Source organism: Tamandua tetradactyla, chromosome 17 (genome assembly GCF_023851605.1).
Source record: "Tamandua tetradactyla isolate mTamTet1 chromosome 17, mTamTet1.pri, whole genome shotgun sequence".
NCBI classification, from domain to species: Eukaryota; Metazoa; Chordata; class Mammalia; order Pilosa; family Myrmecophagidae; genus Tamandua; species Tamandua tetradactyla.
Genome location: NC_135343.1, coordinates 13,774,612 through 13,794,547, shown reverse-complemented (window position 1 = coordinate 13,794,547; position 19,936 = coordinate 13,774,612). Strand labels below are relative to the sequence as shown.

At 34.6% G+C, this 19,936-nt stretch overlaps 1 protein-coding gene across 1 annotated transcript in view; it reads right to left on the bottom strand.

The window, feature by feature from the left end:
- EML4 (EMAP like 4) overlaps window positions 1–19,936 on the bottom strand; it is a 209,929-nt gene that overhangs the window by 41,328 nt on the left and 148,665 nt on the right. The window contains exons 7-11 of the mRNA XM_077134081.1: window positions 10,681–10,804; window positions 9,307–9,456; window positions 3,955–4,024; window positions 2,711–2,821; window positions 837–932 (exon numbers count right to left, since the gene is read on the bottom strand). Of these exons, the coding sequence (XP_076990196.1) occupies window positions 837–932; window positions 2,711–2,821; window positions 3,955–4,024; window positions 9,307–9,456; window positions 10,681–10,804 (551 nt within the window). The remainder of the gene's footprint in view (window positions 1–836; window positions 933–2,710; window positions 2,822–3,954; window positions 4,025–9,306; window positions 9,457–10,680; window positions 10,805–19,936) is intronic.

Sequence of the window (19,936 nt, the reverse complement as noted above, 5' to 3'; positions counted from 1 at the left end):
GACAATCTGGGTCTTAATTTATGTTTTTTAATGTTTGGAGTTTTATGATATCTCTTACATTCCTTTCAAGGTCGCGCAACTTTACTTCTTTCCAAAAAATTAACTTACAAATGAAGACACAAAAAATAGTCTCTTTTTGATCAACAGTTTGAACCTGAAGCTAACATAAAACAATACTGCAGAGATCAGTTGAAGAGGAATGTAGGATTATTTAAGAATACTGCAAATGTGTCATAGGCTTTTTTTAAAGCCACACTGTCACTTTGAATGCATCTGAAAACTTGTTAGAGGTAGAGGCCATCTGACCCCCATGAATGCCGCTGCAATGGCGAAACACTGAAGTTACAGGTCCAGCCTGATCCACACGAAGGGTTCAATATTATCCTACAGCAATCACAAATGCTGAAGCATCCTATAAAATAATCCCACAAGCATAATTAAGTCCAAAAAATGTATTACATCTGCTCCTCAGTTGTATCAGTCATATTTTCTAAGATGAAATTTTTTGTCTAGATTTTCAAAGATTTAAAGATTGAATGGAATAACATTTTATTAAAGAAGAAGAAGCAAAGTGTTCAATCTTAATTTTAAGATTATGTATCTATCTACTTGGGGATTTCGTAGCACAATGTATCTGAAATATCATTAATATTGCTTCAAGTTGTTTGACCATTTAATCTTGCATAAGTGTAGTGTGTTAATAACAGAATTTAGCCACAGAAGCACTCTTGTGACTTAAGCACTTGTGACTTAAGGACATGCAATATAGTCCCAAGGACCTGCAAAATGCTAAAAAGATAATATTCAATTAAAAAACAAAACAAAAACTGATTTACCTTTATTTCTGCTCCTTTTGATTTTTTCTGCCAGTCCCATACAGTAAGCATGTGCTCATTGGAGTCATCAATAACACATAAATGAACACCTGAATCCTAAAGAAAAGTCAATTAAAGGTACTTAAAAATTTCCAGATAAGGCTAGTTTTCAAATAAATACATATTATTAAAACTGCTACGTTAAGATAATCCAAAAACCTTTAAACTCATGTTTCTTTGAAACACAATTTACTAAAACTAATTTCTTCATAAATACAATTAAATTCTTCAAAAAAATTTTTTTTTTAAAATATTTTTCCTGGGTTGATTTCCTCTTGCCATTTAACCACCTCTATTATTCTAAGATAGCAAATGACTCATTTTAAGGATTTTCCATTCCCTTCTTTATTTTATGCATCCTTCTTGCTATCTGTACTCATTATTTTCTCTGAGGTAAGCAGGAAGAAATATACAAAATCTCATCATTTTGCTTCTGACTCAATTTTGATAGTTTGATGGAATAAGCTAAAATAAATGGCTACTTTTAAAGACTGCTGTTTCAGTTAACATGAATAAACAAGATAAATAAAAATACAATTAAATTCCCTTTTATTTCCCCCAAACCATTTTCATTCACATAAGTTTTTCAGTTTAAGAAAAAGAACTATGATGATATTAAATACTTCCTTTTTCTAGCTGGATTTGTGGTATATGTCTTATAATGTCTATGGAACGGAGAAATACTGTGGTGACGAGTAAGAAGTACTAAGGAAGGGTAGCGCTTACTCTTATCTCCTCTTTCCCTTTCTCTTACTCTGTATTAGAATAATTAGCTGAACTAGAAAAAGTTAAGAGCGTGAAACAATCCTCAATAGCCTTAAAGACAGTAGAAATGTATCAATGACATGACAACAACAAGTGCTATAAAGACTTTGGAGAAAAAAAATTAATAAAAGTATTGCTCTCCTTTCTGTTCTCTTACCTTCTTTTCTAAAAGCCTTTCTCCCAATTCCTGGTTCTTTTGGCCCTTGACATTCAGTGTGTTCAAGCTAGCCATGTTCCTAAACCTACACAAATTTACTTTTTTCTCTCTAAAGGTATCTTCCTCCTCCCTGTTCCCAAGCAAATTCCCGTAATCCAGAATTTGGTTGCGACAGTTAGGAACTGAAAAGAAAATATGAATACATAAATGTATTCTAAAGCATGAAAGAGGACCCCAAAAATCCAAAGGGTTATTTATATTTGAAATTTTAAAATATGTATCCTAAAATGTCGGTCTCCTGTATACTCCATTATCATAATTACATATAATTCAAGAAGAAATAGAATATTTAAATAACATCTTGTCTTATTTTTGCCCTAGAAGAAAGCCTCGGGGCTTGGTTAAGATTTGTTAGTCACTAAGAATTTTTAAATTTATGATGTTATCAATTAGGAACCAAGACAATTCATGATTCTAGAGAAAATAAAGGTTTGATTGTTTACTTTGATCCACATACCAAGAACAGTCAATATTTGTGCAGAATTGGAGACGTTTCTTGTCTGAATTTTCTAGATAAAACAGATCTCCATGATTCAAGCTGACGTAAACGCATATGTCTACTGCTTGTTTCAGACTGCATAAGCCACAGACATATTCTTCTATTTCTTGCTCTTCCTCTGGAATCCCAATTCAGGACAGAACACCACTGAGCATAATTCAGTATGATATCTTGGATCCCATCTAAATCAAAGTACTTTAGTATTCACTTAGATTTGAGTGTTGGCCATTTCTAAACAATAGCTAATATATTTTCAATTCAGAATTATCACTTTCTGTGGACACACATACACAGAATTTAGTTTTTTCTGCTTCTTTGTTTCGCGTGCTTACTCCATTAAAAATTGTTACTTACTGCTTTTGAAAAATCCAGGCATCCTACTCCACGCTCAAAAGTTCCAAGTCCAATGATTTGCAGCGTGGACAGACTAACTGAATCCCACACTCTGACATGGGGTTGCAGAGGCTGCAAAAATGAAAACAGAAACAAGTTGTTAGAACAAGCTAGTCCTTAGTTGGATGCAAATAAATACCACTCCCATAGAGAACTGTCTGCTAGCTTATAAAAGTAATGGGATAGATAAACATCAATTAAAAAAGAACTACTATATTGCTAAATGCCCCCCAAAGTCTTGATAAGGTATTTTCTTTTCAAACTATAAAAATAACATGCAACAATAGTAATAGATAGTAACAGTAGGAGTAAACAATTGAGTATTTATTATGTATCATGAACTGTTCTAAGTAGTTTACAAGTATTGATTCATCAATCCTTATAACAACCCTATGAGCTAGGTACTATTTTAATCATAATTTAAGAGAAAAGGAAACTGAGTTACAGAGAGTTAAATAACCCGCCCAAAGTTATACAGCTCTAAAGCAGTGGAGTAAGGATTATAACCCAGGCAAACTTGCTCAGGATATCCTGCTTTTAACATGACCTTCATTTGGAGGGAAAACAATGCTCTTTTAAATTAATGTGCGATAAAATGCTAAACAAATAGTCCTTAAATAGAATCTGCAACTGGAAGGGGTCCTAGTAGAAGTTATCCTAACATAAATCCCCATCCACTCCTTTTGTTTATGGAAACTGAAGTCAGAATGTCATGAATGCAGACTGATGAGATAACTAACCAGCCATCATTATTAATGTTTACTGTGGATCCTCAAAAATAGGGCCCCTCTTATGTAAGGTAATTTAATCATATTAAATAGTAACTGAAGTTCTTCAAGTGTATTCCTTTCAGCCATGTAGGAAATCAAGAGGTCAATCAATACAGGGAAATGGCAGGACATTCTGGTGAACAGTGATAAGATATTCTTTGTAAAGAAAAATGTAACAAAAATATTTTAGCCCTTCATTTTTACAAGTAGTTTCCTTAGGGAAAGCACTTATTTTTGTAGAAAAACATACTTAAGTAGTATATTTCTACTTATGTTTTATCTACTGAACTGTTCTAATTTTTTTCTCTGCTCACATTAGAAATCCTTTGGTAGTAAAATTTTAAAATAACAAAATACATTGTGGCTAAAATTACAATCAATTCCATTTTAATAGCAATCCACTAGGTACAGAATGTATAAAACTGTGCCACTCACTCTGCCATCTTTATCCACTCCAGCTATCTGTCCAGTTGCAATCCTTATTTTGTCAGGATGTATAGCAAGGCTAAAAAGTAGTATTAACAATAATTAAAAATTCAGGAAACACGTGGAAAAGCAGGAAAAAAGTACCTTTGTATTAATAATTTTCAAACAAATAGATTTTAATCGCAAAAAGTCTCACTTTGACCTATTTTTTATTTTCTTTAGCAACTCAAGCTAATACCAATTATTTGATACTACCAGATTCTAATACCAATTACGACTTCTTCCTTAAGTTCACCTATACTTTTCTCTTCTTTATTAAACTGAGCAAACTAATGGAACATTAAATTCAAAGAAAACGTTTATCCACAACTGTGGCACACTCACAAACTAAATCATAACTAGTTTTCATTTATTCACAGTTTTTTTCTAGTCCACATATATGGGCATACAGTCACATGGATTTATTATAGTGAACATGCAATTTTGCATTCTGTAATTTCATAAACATTTTTCCTTTGCTATATAATTCTTATGCGTACTATTGACTTAATAGCTCTTCTACCACTCAGTCAATCTCTGCTTTTCTACAAAAGATAAAGCAGTGAACATCTTTACACACACAGTGCCTCCAGCCTTTTAATTATTTCTTAAGGCTAAACTCTTCTAAGTTAAACTTGAGGCAAGGAATCTTTTTTTTTTTTATTTATTTTTATTTTTTTTTTATTATTATTTTTTATTAATCAAAAAAAGAAAAGAAATTAACACAACATTTAGAAATCATTCCATTCTACACATGCATTCAGTAATTCTTAGTATCATCACATAGATGTATGATCATCATTTCTTAGTACATTTGCATCGATTTAGGAAAAGAAGTAGCAAAACAGCAGAAAAAGATATAGAATGTTAATATAGAGAAGAGAATTAAAATAATAATACTAATAAAAAAAATATATATATAAAAAGGAAAAAGAAAAAAAACAAAAACAAAAGATACAAACAAAAAAAAAAACAAAAAAAACTATATTTCAGGTGCAGCTTCATTCAGTGTTCCAACATAGTTACATTACACTTAGGTATTATTGTGCTGTCCATTTTTGAGTTTTTGTATCTAGTCCTGTTGCACAGTCTGTAGCCCTTCAGCTCCAATTACCCATTATCTTATCCTGTTTCTAACTCCTGCTGGTCTCTGTTACCAATGATATATTCCAAGCTGATTCTCGAATGTCGGTTCACATCAGTGGGATCATACAGTATTTGTCCTTTAGTTTTTGGCTAGACTCACTCAGCATAATGTTCTCTAGGTCCATCCATGTTATTACATGCTTCATAAGTTTAGTCTGTCTTAAAGCTGCATAATATTCCATCGTAGGTATATGCCACAGTTTGTTTAGCCACTCGTCTGTTGATGGACATTTTGGCTGTTTCCATCTCTTTGCAATCGTAGATAATGCTGCTATAAACACTGGTGTGCAAATGTCCGTCTGTGTCTTTGCCCTTGAGTCCTTTGAGTAGATACCTAGCAGTGGTATTGCTGGGTCATAATCCATTCTGCCATTCTATGTCTTTTGATTGGGAAATTCAGTCCATTAACTTTTAGTGTTATTACTGTTTGGATATTATTTTCCTCTACCATTTTGGCTTTTGTATTATATATATCATAACTTATTTTCCTTCTTTCTACACTTTAGTCCATACCTCTCCCTTCTGTCTTTTCGTATCTGACTCTAGTGCTCCCTTTAGTATTTCTTGCAGAGCTGGTCTCTTGGTCACAAATTCTCTCAGTGACTTTTTGTCTGAAAATGTTTTAATTTCTCCTTCATTTTTGAAGGACAATTTTGCTGGATATAGAAGTCTTGGTTGGCAGTTTTTCTCTTTTAGTAATTTAAATATATCATCCCACTGTCTTCTAGCTTCCATGGTTTCTGCTGAGAAATCTACACATAGTCTTATTGGGTTTCCCTTGTATGTGACAGATTGTTTTTCTCTTGCTGCTTTCAAGATCCTCTCTTTCTCTTTGACCTCTGACATTCTAACTAGTAAGTGTCTTGGAGAACGCCTATTTGGGTCTATTCTCTTTGGGGTGCGCTGCACTTCTTGGATCTGTAAATTTAGGTCTTTCATAAGAGTTGGGAAATTTTCAGTGATAATTTCTTCCATTAGTTTTTCTCCTCCTTTTCCCTTCTCTTCTTCTTCTGGGACACCCACAACACGTATATTTGTGCGCTTCATATTGTCATTCAGTTCCCTGATCCCCTGCTCAAGTTTTTCCATTCTTTTCCCTATAGTTTCTGTTTCTTTTTGGAATTCAGATGTTCCATCCTCCAGTTCACTAATTGTAGCTTCTGTCTCTTTAGATCTACCATTGTAGGTATCCATTGTTTTTTCCATTTTTTCTTCTTTGTCCTTCACTCCCATAAGTTCTGTGATTTGTTTTCTCAGATTTTCTGTTTCTTCTTTTTGTTCAGCCCATGTCTTCTTCATGTCCTCCCTCAATTTATTGATTTGGTTTTTGAAGAGGTTTTCCATTTCTGTTCGTATATTCAGCATTAGTTGTCTCAGCTCCTGTATCTCATTTGAACTATTGGTTTGTTCCTTTGACTGGGCCATATCTTCAATTTTCCGAGCATCATCCATTATTTTCTGCTGGTGTCTGGGCATTTGATCAGATTTCCCTGGGTGTGGGACCCGGCTGGTTGAAAGGTTTTTCTGTGAAATCTCCGGGCTCTGTTTTTCTTTTCCTGCCCAGTAGGTGGCGCTCGTGGCGCTCGTCTGTCTGCGGGTCCCACCAGTAAAAGATGCTGTGGCTCCTTTAACTTGCCAATCTGAATCTTGCAGTCGGCCCGGGAAACCGCGCGTGGAGGGGGGGGTCGCTGGCCGCCACGGCTTGGGGGAGTGCCGGTCCAAATTGCCCAGCTGGCCCGAGATGCCAAGTGTGGCGGGAGGGCCCCGCTATCCAACGTTCCCAGTCAGACCGGGGAGCCACGTGCGTGGAGGGGATCCCAGTCGCCAGCCGCTCCGGCCGGGAAAACGTGCGTCCCTCGGGTATCTCACCGCAGCGGATTCTCCCTGCCCGTTCAGCTGTTCCAGAATGGGGTACGCTGTCTTTTTGGTCTCTGTCGTGGCTCCGGGAGCTGTTTCATATTGTTTCTGTTTCTTTAGTTGCTTTTCTGGAGGAGGAACTAATACCCGCGCGTCTTACTAAGCCGCCATCTTCTCCGGAAGTCGAGGCAAGGAATCTTTTGATAAAAACTGAAAATAGTGCTAACTGCTCACTATAAACATAAGAATGACTAGTAAAAATTTTTAAGGTGTCTCACATCCATATCTAGAATCTTTCTACATCTTATGCCAAGGAGTAAGTGCAAATGAGAATATAAGTGTTTGTTTCTAGGTATGTATTATTTACTACTTTCCAGAAGAGCAGTATCAATTTAAATCATCATAAAAAATAAAAATGTTTTTTTTTTTGTATGCTGTATGGTGGGGTCACATTTCATTATTATTCCATGTGAGTATTCCATTATTGTAGCACCCATTTGTTGGGTTTTTGTTTGTTTATTTTGCTTGTTTGTTTTTTGGGGAAGTGCATGGAAGGGGAATCAAACCCAGGTCTCATGCATGGTAGATGAAAAGGAATAAAAATATTAAAACAAAACAAACAAACAAACAAAAAACATTTAAAAAGTTTTACTACCACATCCCCATTTAGGTATTATATCTTTTTAAATGTTTTAGGGGATACAAGGATTGTTCAGTGGTAGAATTCTTGCCTGCCATGCAGGAGATGACCCGGATTCAATTCCTGGTCCATGTACTGTCCCATGGTCCCCTCCAAAAAATTCAACAAATGGTGCTACAATAATGGGATAGCCACATGTAAAAAGAATGAAATATAACTCCCACCATACAGCATACAAAAAAAAAGTTTCAAAAAATTGTTTTTAAAAATGATATCTTGTCTTAATCTTTGATTAGTAAAGGGGATAGAGTTTTCAGTATTTTATTTAACTAGTTCTTTTTCATCTCACTTACATAGTTTATACCCTTTATCTGTTGATGTTAACTATATTAACGACAACTAAAAATCTAACATATTATTAACATTTTGCAAGATTTAATCAGATGTATTTTTAAACAATTTTTTTAAATTAAAATTTTTGATCGGTAATACATTTGGATGGCTCATGAATGAAAAGCTATAAAAAGACACTGAGAAAACTCTTTCCCACCCTGACCTCATCTACTAAGATCCATCTGCCTCTTTTAACACATCTCACACCCAATCCCCAGCAAGCCCAAATAAGTAATCAGTGTAATAGGTTTTTTCTTTTTAATTAATTTTTCCAGAAACTTCTTACATATATATGTGAAAGCCAGGATAAATTTACATTTCCCACCTCCATTTTACATAAGTATAGAACCCTGTGCACATTTTCCTTCTCATTAATATAACAGATGTATATCTCAGGAATCTTTCCATATTAATACATCATAACCTCTTCATCCCTTTTTTTTTTTACAATTGCATGGAAATATATGGGTACGCCATAACTTAACTAATCCCTAACTGGAAGATATTTAGATTGCTTCCAATCTTTACTTTCACAATATTGCAATGAATAACCTTGTACATGTAATATTCTTCAAGTATAAAAGGCCATATTTTAATCATCTCTAAAAGTTTGCTAATTTCTGTATAAAATGCTAACAGTTATTAATTTTTTTCTAGATCAAGACAGAGTTGACAGAATAGTACAGGCATAAAAAAAAGAGAAGCTTTTAAATGTTGGAAAATAATGAATTTAAGCAAATGATTTAATTCAATAAAAGAGCAGCAAAATTTATTGTGCAATTTTAGACCATGTCTAAGCATTTTTAAAAAGTTCACACATTTTTATAATTTGACACCTATGGTATACTGATGATTCTTATTTACCCATGATTTCTTTCTCCGCAAAAGAAAAACTGCAAGTCCAAAGTTTATCTGCACAGAGCAAATCCTCAATTAATGTTTAGTAACCAATAATCACTCTCAGAAATCTGAAAAAGTACATTGTCCCCCACATATAATTAATATCACAGGCAGGAAAAAAAAGGAACATAAGGGGTCTGAGAAAGCAGAGGAGGTCCCATTCTGTACTTATGGGGGAATGTATTTTGTTGTTGTTGATGCTACTCTAAGCATTTTGGAGGTCCGACATTTCTTTTCCTCTTTAAAGTATACTCTACAGAATGCCCAATAATGTATTTAACTTCTGAGCGCTCCATAAAAAAAATTTCCAGTAAAATATGAATTTAAAAGATACAAAAATGAGAGCATGAAAGAGCAAAATAAACAAATATTAAATGTATACCAACCATTTCACGCAGTCTGTATGACCCAGGTAGTGTCGCTGAGTTCTCTCTTCATAATTAAATAGTACTACTACTGAGGCTATAAAATAAACTATTTCCCCAGTTGGAAGAAGGTAAACATTAGCTCGACAGTCCTTTCCTCGATAACCATATCTTAAAAGAAAAAGAGTCAAGGTTTTTTCTTTTTTTGTAAATTATGGTAACATACATATATTTACATAACATAAAATTTCCCATTTTATTTACTTACAGTGTAAGTCAGTGCCATTAATTATTTTTACAATGTTGTGCTACCATCATCACCTTCCATTTCTAAAACTTGAAAGACTGACAACAGAAACATTCTTCCTCCTCCTCCAGGCCCCTGGTAACCTCTAATTTACTTTCTGCAGGAGTCAAATAACATAATTTTTAAGGTATTAAAGTTAAAAATTTGTCATGGCTACTTAAGGGAATTAAGAAGATATGATGAAGAGGATTGAACCTGAACTTGAAAACTCATGTCTTGTCATTATCCTGTTGTGCGGCCCTGGGTGTTCTAATGTGTTTACATCTTAGTTTCCTCCTTCACCAGACAAATACACAAGGAAGCCCTAACATGTATCCAGCACAGTGGTGAGCACACTGTCACGAGCAACCCAAGTGTGGGCCCTGTCTTCTTGGAGTTTATATGCTGGGGCTTGGAAAAGAAAAATAAACACTTAACATATTGTTACAAATGTGGTAAGGAAAATAACAGCATGTTAAAAGAACTGATAAAAGGAGGACCTAACTTAGATGGTGGGAAAGAAGGAAGTGATCAAAGAAAGGTCCACCTGAGAAGGTGACATTTATGCTGGCCTTATATGGTGAATAACGGATGCCAGGCACAGTAGGCAGAGTGTTAAAAAGAAGTTGTATAGAATTACAGGATTGGTGAGTTTTCCCAAGATGACTTTTACCTAAAGAAGGGAACAGCTCCAGGGGAAAGAGAGAGGGGAGTGGGAAAGGAGAGGCAGATAGAGTTCAAACTATTAGTTATTTTCTGCTTCACTGAGAGCTCTTAACATAATTCACATCATACATATATTCACACTTTATAAAATGCTTTAGCCATGCTTTCTTATTTAATTCTTTCAACAGCCCAGTGAGGTAGGGATTAGTAATTTCTTTTAGTAAATGTAGAAAATATGGTCAAAGTCAAGACCAAATACTGGTCTTCTAATTCCCAGCCTTTTCTACCACACACAAGTACGATGATGTGTATGGAATACTGCTTGCCTTACCCAAAGATACCAAAAAAGTAAATTTAATAAAGAAAATTTTGATGGAGGTTAACTAATTTTTGTTAAGTCAGAGAAAAAGCAAGCATATTTGAGTCATGATAGAGAAGGATACACCCACTCCAGTTTTAGCTTCTCAGGAGGCAGTTCTGTTCTGATGTCATCATAGCTGTCAACATCAGAAGGAATGAACATTGTGATTGGCCGACCTCTCATAAACATTTTAATATACTCTCCTTCTGTTGAAACAAGACAAAACTTAAGTCACGTGTTTTCCGAATAACTACAGAAAAGTCTGTTGTTAATGTGATACAATAAAAACAGGACAAAAATAGCTCCTTGAGAGTTTTCTCCCCATTATATATAAATTGTTTCTGTTGTAAATTACCTGTATAAACTGACACAATTCAACAAGGCCACAAAGACTGAGATTGAAAATGCAAAATAAAATTTTGTGATGGACATTCTTCTGACAGTTGAGAAGAAAAAGATCGTTTGAGTAGATCACAACCATGTCTACCACACTAGTGATGTTCAAAGACACATAAAGGACATAATCTAAGACTATCCTACAGGAGACAAGTCAAACATTGTCACAAATTTGGATGGGAAAAGCAACAGAGAGATGAAATGCTTTGCTATGTTAGGCAGCCAGTGAGGAGAGCAGGGAGGTAGAGGACCAATTCCTCTTATTTCACAATTGTGTTTACAACCAGCCTTGAGTCTAAACAATTAAATTCAATTATATTGTACTAACACTTTCAAACCGTGGCAGGAAACAGTTTTCTAATTAGAAGCATCATTTATTTAAGCAACCAACAGTTGGCTTATAAGATTTGTAACAGTCTAAAACAGAAAATGATAAGACAAGCTAGAATCAAGTTAATATTTACTGCAAATCTTTTACAAAAGGAAGCCACATTTAACTAAACAGAAAGGATTGTTTCTTCACCTTAAAAAAAAAAAAACTCCCCACCCCCAGCATTCCAGCGACCTACATACAGATAAGTTTAATAAATGTTGTAGAGATTGTGAAATAGTTACAAAAGAATCTAAAAGGGGAGGAGAAAGATAGGGATTGAGTAAAAAGTATAGGAAATGTCTAGCACTTGCCAACTTTTCTTGCATGACATGAAAACAGTATTAGACCTAGACTGAAAATGTGGTTATTGCAATCAACCAGAGGACAAAATACAAACCTTATGATCACTAATTACTTAAGTTACCTAAGGAAAAGGGTTCATAATTATTCAAATAGTTTATATAATGTAAACCATGGAAGAGGAAGTAAAGATAAATTACTTGCTGAATAGCTACAAACGTTTCTTCAGAGTTAGATTTCAAAATTGTGCTTGCTGTGGGGGAGAAGTTCAAGTTATTTTTATTATTATCACTCATGGTGTACTCTGCCTCAGGATTTGATCTGAGAACAGGCTAAGACCTCCCACGCTATGGTTTTAATACCACATGATGTATGTCTTTATTACCTTTGAGTCTGAGAGTGGGCTCTGCTTCCTGATGATTTTTTGCATAGCTGGACTTTAACGATAACTAAATCATTACCACCTGCAACTATCCTCCTTCTACAATCACTCCTTATCTGTATCTCCTTGTTTTTTTTTTTTTTTTTTTTTTGATAGTTTGCACAGGGCCAAGCAGGAAATGCAAACAAGAGACGTGGCAGAGCACAATATAATTGTGGGCATGGGGCACTAGAACATGCCATCTCAGGGAGGGAGAAACTAGTTAGTTCCATAACGGATGTGGGCCCTGTATTGCTAGATCTTTTCATGTGTTGAAAGAAATAGGGAATCTATAATTGATTGTGAAATCTCCAAATTTTAAAAAATTTACTTCTCTACTCAAAACAGGAAAATACCACATGAATCAAACACCCACACCTCTGGCCTGTGTACAGCAGCATACAGGCCATCAGTTTGCAACCTCTTTTAAGAAGACAGCCTTGACCCTGGAAATGAGGGAAAATACATACATGTAGAAGAGCCTCTATCACCCAATCACAGTTGAATCAAATTCTCACTACAACCTTTCCTTGATGTAGTGTGAAAATAAGAATGTAAAATATCTCATTAATAATTTCTATACTGACTATAAGTTGAATAATATTTTAGATCTACTGTGTTAAACAGATCACTAAATTATGTTATTTATGTCTTTTTACTTTTTAAAATGTGTCTACTAGAAAATTTTAAGTTACACATGTCATGGATTCTATTTCTTTTGGACAGTACTGTTCAGATAGTGATGAGGTCGTCTGGCTAGTCCACAGATGTCCAATTACCTGACAATGCAGTTTACGTACAATCCAAATACTACTAACTTACGTTCTGCACTCCAACATTAGAGAATCAGAGAGTACAACAGAAGAGGAAGATGTTTTTGTGCTCTTATCTTTGGGAAGAGCGAATGCTAGGTAAAATTCCGTAATATATGACAATGTGCTTTCCTTTCTGTACCCTTCCATCTCCTAGCATTTCCCCTTCAGTCTCCTCAGGTTTTGCAAACCCTTCTACTTGACCATCTTATCTAGGCTGTCCTACCCAACAGTGTCTACACAGCACAATGGTCTTTGTATCCCCTAACCAAAACTCCTATTCTTTTAGGACAGGTATCTCAGGTGCTCTGAGAAATGCAATATGGCTGAGCTGATTCATACCTACATGCAAATAGCTGGGTTTTCACGTTATCTAAATACGTAAAAGACACTTCTCAAGGAAGACAGTACTGGGTACATGCTGTTCCTGGTTCAGTTCTTCTAATGGTTTTCTACTTTTTGTCAAGCTTACTCTATTTTTTAGGACTCGCAGATTAAACAAAAACAAAACCAAACACCCTTTCCATGACAAGAGCAGAACTTCAGAAGTTTGAAGTATGATTATAATTACTTGTATAATGTTACTACCTGTAGAAAGACTTTTGGACTTCTAGAATGCTTACATTTTAAAGCATCTTTCTTCCAAAAGATTCCACTTTGAAAATCTATTTTTAGTTGTATTTTAGTCTTTAGAAACCATCCAGGACCCCCAGACACAGGAATCTGAATTTCATATTAGCTAAAATGTGACAGAGTATGACATTATCTAAATTCCTGCGAAAAGCAAACAGCTTTATTTAGCTTGAGCCTTTCTTTCCTCTGATACTACCAGTTCTATTCTCCAAAAACAGAGCTAAAGAAAAGAAAGATGACCATGATACTAACACTAATGACTATAATTTTATACCAGAAATTGATAATGGCCATTTTATGTAGGCTGATACCTTTTCTTAAAAAACATTTTTTTCAATCAAAATGTTTCAAGTCCCAGGTAATAATCCAGTTATTTTGTAGTAATATAGTCCAATATTTTAACAGTCCAATAAAACAACGTAATTTGGAAGACTACTTGTACTTGATTGTATTATTGTAAACTGTAAATTACACCCCTTTTTAATGGTCTAACTGTAAAAATAGTTACATCATAAAATGCAGATCCCCAAATAAAATGCTAAAAGGCAATTCAGAAAGATATAAACTAACCCTCTTATTTCACAGATTAAAAAAAATTTAGTGTAGAATGGAATGATTTCTAAATGTTGTGTTAGTTAATTTTTTTTTAATTAATAAAAAAAATTTTAGTTATGGTGCTTGCCAAATATTATGCAGTTAATTTTACTGGCCAGGACAAAAAAAAACAGGTCTGGAAAAATTTGACAAAGTACTAAAAATGCTACCTTAATTTTGTCTGTTCTATTGGCAGATAAATTTTACAGAATATTTCATTAGTATTGGGGTTGTGTATGTGTGCACACACACAATAAAGATAAAAATGACATAAACCTATACTCTTAGGAGCTTACAAGAGAGGCATAATCAAATCTTGTGCATGTGTTAATCAACTCATACTAATTACAGTAATAAGTCAACTTATAGTTACCTACTTTTTTCTATTTAAATCTACCTTAATCAGGTTTCTCTTTGCTGTTTTTGTTTACAAATGTAATGGTCACAAAATTACTCAGAGATATGCAGATGTGGGAGTTTGCTTATGCATTTTATATATTTCTTTTACTGCCTTTGGAAAAAGATGAGAAAGAAGTCTACCAACTGTATCAGATAAAACTCCTAAAAGACTTCTATATTGCTGAAAATGTCTCTGAACTAGGCAAATTATGGTTGTATTTTAACAACTCTCTCAAATCACTCTCAGCTATAAGATAAATTATTTTAAGCATTAAAAGGTGCAGAAAAATCATTTTATCTGCGTATACCAAATGGAACTTAGTTTTTAAAAAATAAGAAATTCCTAAAAGAACTTCAGATGTCAAAAGTTTATCTCCCTAGCTCTGCTTTGTCAATGAAGTACAGTAAGAAGAGAGGCCAGACAAACAATGAAAACCTGTATATAAAATTTTTATTAAAATGGATTAAAGAGAAGCTTCAACTTTAACGTTTCATTTATTTTTAAAAACTCTGAGTCAAAGCAAAAATACGAAGATCTGATAAATCTGGGTCATCAGAATATGGGTACTCACTATTATTAGCATATATTTTTAGAAAGATTAAAGTATTTCACAATCTTTAAAATGTTTTAAAAAATGTTACTAAAGTAAATAATAATAATCAGATTTTGGTGAAATTGCTCCTTGGAATCAATTATGAGTATAGTTCAGGGATATGCCATGATTTATCATGTTTTTTTCCCACCACTCTTGGCACGTGTCTCTAGTCAATCCCACCTCTTCCCTGCTAAGTCTAACTACAAGTTTCAGAATTTTTTTAAAAGTTGCTTTAGGAAAACAATAAGAATTAATGGAGTTAGCAATATAAAATGGGATCTAATCGCCATTTCTGGTCACAGCGAATTTCTAGCTATGATAATATCTCAGTTAACTGGCATGTTTGAGAAAAGGAAATTTTCGATTAACTTCATTTTCTAATTTAGGTGTTTTTAACTTATGCTCATGGTTGTGAAAACACAGTATGGGCAAAAAGTCTTCAACCACAATATAACAAATATGCAAATGACTATGATATTTTCTCATGAAAAGTTATATTCTCCATGTTCAGAGGAGGCAGCTGGGTTTTTTCCTCTCCTGAGCTGAAAATGAGATAAGAGATGTCAAGAACTCATATTCTTAGAAGATGGAACAGTTAAAAAATTGGACAGCCTTTTAAACATAAGACTGCTACAAACCACAACATCAAGATATCAGATCTCCGCTGAGCTTTAAAATAAAGTAAAATATAGCCAACGGAGAAAACTCCTTTTTTTCTGGTCTTCTTTTAAAATATAGAGAATATTTAGACAAAGCCCAGGCCTAGGGCTCCAAGTAATGTTACATAACCTATTTAAGATGACCCAATGTCAACATTTTAAAACCAAGTGAATATTTTTCTTTGGAAATGCAATATTTGGCTTCTTACCTTTCCTGCTTATCTACACTAAAACAGACATAAAGCAAGCCTCCTTCTTTTTAAATTCTGTAATAGTAAAGGTTTAGTTTCCTGTGTTCATGAAGTTCTTCTAGATATCCACATATTTCACTTAGTCCCTTCAGAAGGTTCAAATGTTACCTTATCAGAAATGTTTTCCATAACCACTCTATATAAAATAGCAATTCTCTCTACTCCCCCCACATTTTCATGACATTTATCATCTTTTGCCATATTAAATACTTATTATCTGATTCTTTTGTGTAAAATATAAGTTCTGCAGAAACCCAACACTGATTTATTTATTCCTGTTGTATCCCTGAATGCCTAGGTCAGATCCTGAGAAAATAAGCACTCAAAAAATATTTGTTGAGTTAGTAATGAATAAGTGATAAAATGTGTATCTGATAAAGAACAATAAAGAAACATATCTGTGGTGGCTTGGAGTTATGTACCCCAGCAAAACTGTTATTAATCTTAATCGATGCTTGTGGTCATGAACTCATTGTAAACTGGACCTTCTTCAGTTTACATGCTTCAGTTAAGGTGTGGCCCCACTGAATCAGGTTCGGTTTTAATCCAGATTATTGGAGTCCTTTGTAAGTAGAGTACAAGCAGACAGAGAAGCCACAAACAGAAGCCAGAGCTGGAAGTTAATGGAACCCATGTGCATTGCCTTGTGACAAAAAAGACAAAGAACCACAAAGACTGCCTGCCAGCCAGAAAATACAGACTCCGGGAGGAAGCAGGTCTTCCATCTTGGAAGGAAGCCTTCTAGCCTCTGAAATCATGAGCCAATAAATCCTGTTGTTAGGCTAACTCACCGTATAGTATTTGTTAAACAGCTAGGAAATTAAACACACAAAAACAACATCTAATGCAACTGCTGCTAGAATGACAAGATTATTCAGGTCCGTACCCCACCCCCACACTTTATAAACGAGTGTATTATTTGAACTGTTTGGTTATAACAAATTACTGAGGGATTTTAGACAAGACCTAAATTGCTAGTAAGAAGTAGTCAATTACGTCACAATTTTCAAGATATTATAACACTTCCTCCATCTTAATATATCCGTACAGTTATCACTGCAATGATCTGACAGTTAAACAAGAATGAATCTAATCTTAGAGCAGGGAGGCAGCACTGCAAGAGGAATTAGGAGTGTGACTGGTGATTAATGAGTTCCCTCTTCTTCAATTAAGCAGATTTCCCTCCTGCAAGAATATGAGGCATTCAGGTTCCAAACATGACGAGACAATTAATTATGTGCTAATTCTAACCAGTATGTCTGAGATGCAATGACAGAAAATGATTTAAGATTATCCAAGCTTGCAAAAACAGTAATATACAATCATATGTTGATTGCACTAATTTTGTTTATAACAAAATGTGTCAGACTGTTATCTATTTTCCCCAAAAGAAAATTTTGTAAAAGATACTTATATCCTCCAAAACTTTTTTAATCAATAACTTATCTAATGAATAGCACTGCACCAGTATCTAACTGCTATATCTAATAATAGTCCTATAGGAAAAATTTATATCTGCTGCTATGGGAGTAGAACGCAGCAGAACTGGGGAGAAGAGCAATGGAAAGGGGTTTAAGCCATCAGGGATTAGGGTATAAAGATCTGAGTTAGTAGGAGCCTCTTTTCTATGGTATAATCTGTCTTTCCTCCCAGGCTTAGCTTCATAGATTATCCTGTGAGCATCCTATTCCATTTCCTATTGCTTTCAACCAATTTCCTTCCATTTGCCTAAATCTCAGAATATGCAATTTCACCTTTCCATCTCTCCCTTGTGTTCAAAGGACACAAAGCCTTTTGAGTAAAGTTTCCTGTGTTACCACTCACCTAAATGTACCAAATGTAAACAGCCTTCTTCCCAAGTCAAAGCAGATGCCTTGGAACAATCAAAAGTTGTTATTGTCAAAAAAGAGCTAAAGAAATTAATAAATCATGTTTTTAAAGGTTGCCCAATAGGACAGATACGTGAGATTACTACCTAAAATATAAGAATAATGTGCTGTGAAATATGCTACGCAAAACGAACACCAAACTTATAAAAAAGTACATCTAAAGTTTATGTCAAATGAAGATCATTACATAATGTCTCTCTTTACATCTCATTCTTCATATTTGATTGCAAGGTTTTACTGGCAGACCTACATACATTAACAACTAAAATGTGTTTGGTGCAATGTGCCAAGTACCTGTGTTTAAAATATGTATTTTTTTAATATTAAGAGATTTATTATAGGAATTGGCATATATGACCATGGGGTTTGGCAAGTCCAAATTTCTTAGGGCAGGCTGCAAGCTGGGAACTCAGTGGTGATGTTAAGTTCCCCAGGAGAAGCTGCAAGTTGGGAATTCTGTTGAAGGTGTCAATGAATTTCCCAGGAGAAGGTGACTGACTGAATTAGTGACAGAAATTTTTCTTTCGGATTGCTGAAATCCTCAGTTCTCCCTTTAAGGCCTTCAGCTGATTGGATGAGACTTCTCTCATGCTGAAGGCATCTCCTTTGTTGGTTACAGATGTAATCGACGATAGATGCGATCACCAGACTAATGACTTAAATCCATGAAATATCCTCACAGTAACAAACAGCTTCCTTGATCAAAGAACTGCATACCATATCTAGCCAAGATGATACATGAAATGAACCATCACACCTTCCTTTCCCTGTCTCATTCCTGCACTCTCTTTACCTTTTTTTTTTTTTTTAACATTTCCAAATGTAACACTTGAAATGCCCTATCTAAAAGTCTGCTTCTGGGGAATCCACGTTAAGACAGAAGATGCAAGATTTCTGATCCCCCTTTTTTTATAATGTAGTGTTGTGGGAAGTATTTTCTCAGCTAGAGATTACATTTTCCACTTTTTTGCATCTTGGTAGAGTCATGTGACTGAGTTATGGCCAGTAGAACATAGGCAAAAATGAAGTTTATCACTTCCAGGCCTGCTCAATGAAACCCTTGTTTCCAGGACAATTTTAGGAACCATAGTTGAAAATGGCAGAGCTTTCTTCAATCTGGATCCTTGAATGACTGAATGAAGATATGGATGTGAGTCCTACTCCAACCAATCATCCACTCCTGCCAACTAGCCTTCATGTTATCAAGAAGTCAGCTGCTGTTGTATGAAGCCACTGAAATTTGGGGATTTATCAGTTATGGCAGCTAGTTATCAATCTAACCAATTCTGGATTTGGCAACATGTTTAAACAAATGCTTTTTTCCATTGCAAAAATTTTCTTTATTACTACAAGGGCCCTTGGAAAGGAAAGTGTGACACTGCTCCAGAGATGTGTTTATTTATTTATTTATTTATTATTTTAAAATTTTTTTTACATGGGCAGGCACCGAGAATCGAACCCGGGTCCTCGGGCTTGGCAGGCAAGCATTCTTACCTGCTGAGCCACTGTGGCCCGCCCAATTTTATTTATTTATTTATTTTCCTGAGATGTGTTTAAATACTTTTAAAATTAAATTAAAAATTAAAATTAATTTTACAATTAATTTAAAATTAAAATTAAAACCTTCTGAGGTTAAATATCATTCGCTCAATTACAGATAAGAAAATAGATTTAGTGAGGTGTGCAACCTTTTCAAGGTCACATAGCTAAGTAAATGGTAGAACAGTCTTTGGGGTCCAAAATCCCCATGTTTAAACATCTATACTATGTTACCTGATATACATCACTACATGTAGGTAAGTCATATAGACAGTTCAAACACAACCTGCTCCAAAACAAACTCTAATTCTTTTCCACACATCTCCTCCTCCTCCAATTATTCCGTTTCAGTAGATGCCATTCACCTAGTTGTTCAAGCTAGTCTTCCTAGATCCCTCTTTTCCTAACCCAATCAAGCAAGTCCTGATTCTATCTCTTTCAAACTATCTAGAATCTATCCACTTGTTTCCACAGGC